Source organism: Antrostomus carolinensis, unplaced genomic scaffold (assembly GCF_000700745.2).
Source record: "Antrostomus carolinensis isolate BGI_N321 unplaced genomic scaffold, ASM70074v2 scaffold45208, whole genome shotgun sequence".
NCBI lineage: Eukaryota > Metazoa > Chordata > Aves > Caprimulgiformes > Caprimulgidae > Antrostomus > Antrostomus carolinensis.
This window is the reverse complement of record NW_010333129.1, coordinates 304-8,225: the sequence shown is the minus strand read 5'-3', so window position 1 is coordinate 8,225 and position 7,922 is coordinate 304. Positions and strand designations below refer to the sequence as shown.

The window sequence follows — 7,922 nt, the reverse complement described above, 5'->3', positions numbered from 1 at the left end:
AGTTCACAAGCATTTTCATGGGGAAATGGAGAAAATTAAAAACTTCCCACCCTGGTAAGTTAAAATGCACAGTTACATACATGTAATAACAATTTCCTTTGATATATCTGTTTATTTTAGAAGACAACCTGCAAAAATATATTGACAAAGAACGGCTGGGTGGGGAAAAGAAACTGTTATAAAGCAGTTCTTCTCTACAGAAGAAATTAATAGTTTGAATTGGTTACAGACTTCCTATCTGCTTACTCAATTCAAATGTTTGTACAGTATTCAGTAACTGATCTAAAAATTATTCCAAAAACTCCAGACTCCAAAATTTACAAGGGATGAAGTACTGACAACCTTTTCTCTGCCACTCTCTTTTGGAATCTGCTTGTAAGAAAGCAAGCCTGTAGTTATGCACATATAAACACTTTACCTTTTATACAGTATGGGACGGGACTTACTTCCTCCTATTTAACATTCTGAGAGCTTTTCTATTTTTTAAATATTCACTGTCCTTTGGAGACTTCACAACACATAAATATTCGTATTATGCCAGTGTTTGCACTGAAAACTAGGAAATCTACAGTAACACTGAGCAGTTCCACAGTGCCTTCTCTAAGCATCTCAATTACTCGTTCCATCAGATGGAAACCTAGCCAAAGCAAACAAGAGTTTAAGTTATTCTTCATTATTGAGATCACAGATTTTTCACAAGTGAAATTTTACTGTATTTCATAGAAACTGAAAACTACAGTAAGTACAGTATGAAAAAGCAGGAGAGATGTAAGACATTGCAAAGTCTTTGTAATATATTTAAAAATACCTATGCCACATCACTCCTTCTTGGTTCAAGAGGCTAATTCTTGATTATATAATTTTTCATAAAATTCCAAGTCTTTTATGTTTAAGGATGGTTTTACAGTCCTCAATGATTTTACAAAATGCTCGTGTTTTACGGCAGTTGCTTCAAGTCCATCCTCTTGCAATGCCAGCAAGGCAGCCTTTAAAAGAAAAAGAAAGAAGAAACAACTTGAAGCGCTTATGTTCTAAGTTGCAAAGAAGTTATTTGAAGTACTTTAAAATATTTTACATTAAATCAAATTTTACGTAAAACACCTGAAAACATCATTGTATCATTTATGGTTATTTAACAACAGATAAACGTCAAATAAGATTACTATAACTTTTTCATTTAACTTTTTTGTCTGGATTAGACAATATATCCTTGATCACTTACATATTTGTATTTCTTCCTAGTCTTCTCTCTTTTATAATACTTATGGACTTCTCAATTTTTTTCTCTCTAGCCTTGGCAATACATGCTAATTTCAGCTAAGAATGCTACAGTTGCTTGCAGCACACAGAATACAATTTATCTAGACATAAGCTTGGTTTAGAAAGGGCCCTGTGAAACAAAGGGTAATACAGTTCCTTAACTTCTAGTAAATTATCACAGAAAGCCTTTACTCTTTTTTGGCTTTTTTATTTAAAGAATTATAAACCTCGTTCAGCCCTTCTGTTTCACTCATTCTCTTCATATTTTCAAACTGTGAAAGAATCCATGCTGCAGATGGCTTGGTAACATCTATGAGTTGGCTTCTCTTTTCCCATTGAAAGGTTTCATTTACAATTTATTTCACAGCTTAACCATGAATATTTTTTACCTCCTTGCACAGATTTTCAATGTCAGCTCCAGAGAAGAGGTCTGTCAGGACTGCCACATCTTGTAATGACACATCAGCACCTAATGGCATTTTTTCTGTGCAGATTTTCAAAATGGAAAGCCTTCCCTGTAAGGTGGTGCATATTATATAAGAAAACAAACAAACCAGTAAATAATACCTCTCCAGAGCAGTACAAAAATCTGAAATTAGAACTAAGGAAAATCCATTAAAGTACCCAAAACCAAATCTACATGTTTTTGAGTGAGTAAGATGCTATTAATAGAGGTAACCATAAACCTAAGAGTAAGTAGTAGCTCATATATTGAAGTCTGTTATTCACAGTCACTCATTACTTCATGAAAATACAGCATTTCAGAGTGAAGAGTAACTATTTGGCCTGGTTTGGGTCTACTATTTTTTTTTTGGAAGCTCAGGACAAGTAACTACTCTCCACCCTTGGGAACAGGGCACAAGAATGACTTGAAGCAAGGACAGTCAACTTGTAATGGTACTTCCTAAACTACGGCTTGATTTTGTAAATACAGAATTATTCCAGACTTTGTCTATTTTCTATACACAATAGTATAACTATGCACACCAGTTAAAATATTAGTGGTGTTTGAATTACAAATAGAATTATCCCTTTTTAAACTTCTCTATTGTACCTTGAGTTTGGTGACTGATCTTCAGCAAATCATCCATCAATTATTCTATATATTACAGGAATACGCCCCCTTTACTGTTAAATTATGCTGGCAAATAATATCTCTCCATTTAAAGCCACGTATGGATTTGTAATACATCACCTTCAGATCTGGAGGTGGAATATAGATCACCTTGTCCAGCCTTCCAGGACGCAATAAGGCATCATCCAACATATCTGGTCTATTTGTTGAAGCAACTACCATGACATCTTTGTTCAAAGTTTCCTGAAACTCTAGCTGAGTAAGAGATGACATAAACAAATCAGTGCAACATGGTTAAGATGGGTATTTTTGGAACAACTGAACAGCATTCATCATTCTTCCTATACAGAAAAGGGAATATAAATACCTCTCTTTGCTCATCACTTTGTTCTTGACATTGACCCTCAAGCTGCAGTTTGGCTCCTCTTCTTTCTGTGACTTTCAGCCCAATTCCATCCAACTCATTGAGAAGAACAGAAAGAACCCGCTCCGAGACACCATGGCCAGCTTTGCAGTGTGACCGAGATCCCAAGATAGAATCAATCTCATCTAGGAATATTATTGCTGGAGTATTTGCTCTTGCTTGGCGAAAAACCTTTTTTTAAAAAAAAAAAATTAATAAAGACGTTAATACATTCTATCAGGTAAGGTGAAACCACCTATTTACATATATTCTGTATTTTACTTGCTTAACTTTAAAGATACATTGGTAAAGATTCATGAGAGCCATTCTGGTTTACATTTACTATATGCAAATTCTGCTTCTTATTTAAACTCTTAAGTGAACTGAAAACAAAAGGGCAGAAATACTTTCAAAGTTTAAAACTGGTATAATTTTGGGGCTAGATTCTGAGTTTATATAAATGTGAATCTCTAAGCCATTTCTATTTAATGATCAGATGAGAGCTTTAACTCACTTTTACAGTAACAAAATTTAGGCCTAACTAATACTTTATAAAAATCAAGCAAAAGTAAACTACAGACCTTACACAAATTAAAAACTGTACCTGAGACAAAATCTTCTCTGAATCTCCAACATAAGGTGAGAAAAGGTCAGCACCACTTACAGAGAAAAAGGAACAGTGACAGCTTGTGGCCACAGCCTTCACCAGCGTGGTTTTAGCACACCCTGATGGCCCATAGAGAAGAACACCCTTTGGATGAGACAGGCCCATCCTAGCAAATGCCTCTGGAAATTTCATAGGCCACTCGATACTCTGTCAAGACATAAAAAAGGGTTGAAATTCTTAGTAATGAAACTAGAGCTCATAGGCAATCAATAAAATTGCTGAACACATTTATTTCCTCTCCTTGGTACAAACATTAATTTGAAAGCAGAGAATACTGTTTTGTTCTTCCTTCATATAATGCCACCCTTCTTAAAGTTTCCTCTGAGTCTCAAGCAGAACAAAAGGCAATCCTTGAGAGATGATAGGCAACAGCCATTCAAAAATGGACAAATTATCTGGCTGCAAATTAAGTGTTTTTCAGCTACTGGAAAACATGCTAATTTCCCCATGATATTACACAGAATCACACAGAATCACAGAATGTCAGGGATTGGAAGGGACCTCGAAAGATCATCCAGTCCAATCCCCCTGCTGGAGCAGGAACTTAAATGAGATCACACAGGAAGGCGTCCAGGCAGGTTTTGAATGTCTCCAGAGAAGGAGACTCCACACCCTCCCTGGGCAGCCTGTTCCAGTGCTCTGTCACCCTCACTGTAAAGAAGTTTCTTCTGAAACCTCCTGTGTTCCAGCTCACACCCATTGCCCCTTGTCCTACCATTGGGCATCACTGAGAAGAGCCTGGCTCCATTCTCATGGTGATATCTTGTGACTGGAAGATTTCTAACTCACAAACACCGTAATAACTTAATGTAGCATAAAAAAATGCTTAAAGTACAATTTATAATCGGGTAATTTGATACAATTTATAATCAGGTAATTTGCAAGGGAATTCATTTCTATAATGTAGCACACAGAATACCTCAGAGGTATTAGAAACTAGCTGTTTATCTAAATGTATTTTATATGTTACCTGTTTTAACTTTAATTTCACATCTTCAAGACCACCAATTTGCTCCCAAGTGACAGTTTTACACTCTGTTAGTCCAATTGCACTTCGAAAAGAAGATGGCTGAATTTTTTTAAAAGCTTCTTGGAAATCTGCTACGTTGATCACCATTTCAGCTGAATCCTGGAAAAACCCAGATAAAGCATATTAACAATATTTTTACGTAATAACTTAGAATGCTGCATTAGTATGCAAAGCACTTCACAAAAGGCCAAGTGCAACTAATAAAGAAGCAAATTCCTGCCCTAACAAGCTTGAGCAGTGCAGATACAAAGGTGTACCACAGAGTAGAATAACCTCTTTAATTGCAAGTTTTTGTATGGGGAATAAACCAATTTTAACAGAAATTAATGTTTTAGAGAATACTATTGTTTTTCCCCAAATTATAGCTCCAATACACAGTGATCTGCTAAATCAAATGGTTGCTAGTTTCAGGGTTACTACACAACAATTCCTAGACTCTCTTGAATACAAATAAAAATGTTCTAACATCCATTTTCACCACATACTGGAGAAAGTAAGGTACTTCATCTCAAATAGGCTAGAAAATACCATAATTAAAGTACAGATGGAATAACAGAACTAAGGTGTAGTTTATGAAAAAGCTTGCAGTTCTCAAGGCAAATAGGCCACCTACTCATTCATTATTTTCACTTGGCCACCTATTTCTTTCTGAGATACCAGGATCAAATTATTTTGTTTCTTATTTTCAATATTTGTAAGGTATCTGGAGGAGATGGAAGCTGTAGAAATACAATATTCTCTTCTTTCTACCCCTGAGTGAAGACAGAGGGTTCTACCATTCTCTGTAGACGCTCTGACTCTGGAAATGTTGCAGATCTGACTTTAAACTTCTGCTCAGCCAATCCAGATGAAAAACCACAGCAAATAGATAGAATATTAAGAAACAGCAATTCTATAACTCCATATCTATAACATTTAAGTAGTTAAATTTCTGCACACTAGACAGTTTTATACTTTGTGTCTATAACAACATTATGTCCAGCCACACAACTCAAACTGTAATAATAGTTATTATCTCTAGCAGTTATATATTTATGTGTCAGCCTAAACTTTAATTTGCAGTTATTACTGAGAAGTAGAATTCTAAATCACTGATAACTTCAAAAGAGAGTTTTGGTGGACATAACAGTTTAGTTTTCCAAAAAAGACTAAAATCTCTGCTTTGCACAATGCTAAACAGATAACGATGAGGACAAAAACTTTTGGCGAAGCTTTTCATCCAGACAGGAGAAAATGGTCTTTTCAGGTGATAAGCGAAGGGACTAGCAAAATGCCATATTTATGTTTATGACACACTTGGTGTTTTTCAGTATTTTAATTTGTGAGCTTTTCAAGTACAGCTGAGTATCAATGAGGAAAGGGTGGTACATATTATTAGTGACATTATTCTTGACTAATATGCAACCATACCAAACAGCTGTGGAACACAGCCTGCATAGCAGCTTCTCTGCAGAGTGCTGTGAGGTCAGCTCCAACGTACCCAGTTGTCATTTCTGCCAGTTTAACTAAATCAACATCTGTAGAAACTGGCATACTAGATGTGAGCAACTGCAGGATAGATCTTCTTTGCGTAAGTGTTGGTGTCCCAATAATCACCTGAACCAAATATAATAAAGAAAAATTTTAGTTAGATATTTTGCTATATTCCTCTTATTTTATGGACCTAGGCAAGCAAGTCTGCCTCTGCTTTATACTGCTTACTGGAGATTTATACATCCTTATACTGCAACTAAAGAATCTTACAATAAATTTATTAGCAGCACTACACAAATGACAAATATTTAAAATACCCTTCACTTAAACTTACTTTCCAAGTGAACAGTGTTTGTATAAACAGTTGTTCTTAAGACACTGTCAGCTAGTGTCCATCAAGTCCTATTTTAAGGTGATTTCAACATAACATGTAACACTGAAATAATAATTTCCTTGCATCACAAAGGCTGAATTAGATTCATCCAAAAGAAAAAAATCAATTAGATAAATATTCATACATTATTAAAAACTTGGTAAAATACCATAATAAAATATATCTCAATAATCTATAAATCCTGGAAAAGAATGTAAATTATAATTGTGAAAACATTAAAAAACTCGACCTAACTGGATGACCCAGGAGTGACTTTAGCCAGCAAAATAAACAACACAAGCAAAAGCATTATGTATTGCATAACTGCATGAGTTCATTCTTGTTTTGACCACTAGGCTAGCAGAAGTTTTCCAGAAGTTTTCCCTAGCCCCTGCTCACTGAAATCCGCAGAGAATTTTTGACACAACAGGTGCTAGTTCTCTGCCACAATGAACTTTTAATGAGAGATGCAGAAACCTTCAGTCTGGGATGTAAATGAGAAAAATCTAAATCTGTAGTGCTAAGCACCTGTAAGCAAAAGAACACCCTCAAGAACATGTCCATGCCTTTATCATAAAGAAGTATAAAGACTCCTCTTTTCCATTTTCAAATATTTGGAGCTCTCAGTTTCCTGAGTAAAACATGTTCCTTACTTTACCCAACCTGAAGCAATCTAAAGAAACAGGACTTATGTATCAAGTAGAATCCCACTATGAAACTAGTAGCCATAAAAAAAAAAAATTTAGAAAATTACTTTATTAATTGCCCCTTGCTCCACCTCAGAAAGGAATCAAAAAAGAGAGCTTATGGATAACAGGGTTTGCTTACCTCTCTGTCCAACCTGCCAGGTCTTCTCAGTGCAGGGTCTAAGGCATCAGGCCTGTTTGTTGCTGCCATAATGACCATCCTCCCCTCACTACCCACGCCATCCAGCAGCGTCAGCAGCTGAGCAACAACGCGATCTTCAGGAGCACTGTTTGAACTTCCTCGCTTTGGGCACAAAGAGTCGATTTCATCAATAAAGAGAATGGTTGGGCCTTCACGTGACATTTCTCTGCCCTTTTCAAAGACTCTTCGCAAATTCTCTTCGCTTTCTCCTGGTCTTGAACCATAGAGGGCTGGGCCACTGATGCAAAACAGATACGCACCCACTTCTTTTGCCACTGCCTTTGCCATAAGAGTTTTCCTTTTTTTTCTGGGGGGCCTATTAACAGCACCCCATTAGGGACAGAAAGCCCTAGCTTCTTAAAAGTCTTTGGGAAGCGGAAAGGCAGATCAATCATTTCTTTCAAAGACCTTCCCACATCATCCAGTCCTGCAACAGAAGTTTTTGCAGTGCCTTCTGATAAATGTCTGTACCATTCAAGAGTGACCACCTCCTTAATTTTTATGCTTGTCTGGGGAGTTACCAGTCCGGCTTCATCCGTCAAAGGGTCTCCAGACAGTATTTCAATGTGCACCACGGGATTTTCGAGATTTGGGGCAACAGTAACAACATAATGAAATGCAACATAAATGTTTCTTAGCAGTTCTCTGATCGTCTCCTGCAACACTGTTCTGGGAATCGACTTTTTCGCTGCAGAGCTTTTAAGAACCACTTTCACAGTCACCTTTTTTAGCTGACGATACGCCAGAAGCTCC

General features: G+C 36.5%; 1 protein-coding gene across 1 annotated transcript in view; it reads right to left on the bottom strand.

Moving 5' to 3' along the window:
* Nucleotides 1-776: 776 nt before the first annotated feature.
* Nucleotides 777-7,922, bottom strand: part of AFG2B (AAA ATPase AFG2B) — a 7,440-nt gene continuing 294 nt past the window's right edge. Inside the window, 9 exon segments of the mRNA XM_010173771.1 lie at nucleotides 777-986; nucleotides 1,650-1,775; nucleotides 2,456-2,590; nucleotides 2,703-2,930; nucleotides 3,343-3,552; nucleotides 4,376-4,534; nucleotides 5,846-6,031; nucleotides 7,110-7,475; nucleotides 7,478-7,922. The exon segment at nucleotides 7,478-7,922 is cut by the window's right edge and continues 26 nt beyond it. Of these exon segments, the coding sequence (XP_010172073.1) occupies nucleotides 834-986; nucleotides 1,650-1,775; nucleotides 2,456-2,590; nucleotides 2,703-2,930; nucleotides 3,343-3,552; nucleotides 4,376-4,534; nucleotides 5,846-6,031; nucleotides 7,110-7,475; nucleotides 7,478-7,922 (2,008 nt within the window). The 3' untranslated portion in view covers nucleotides 777-833.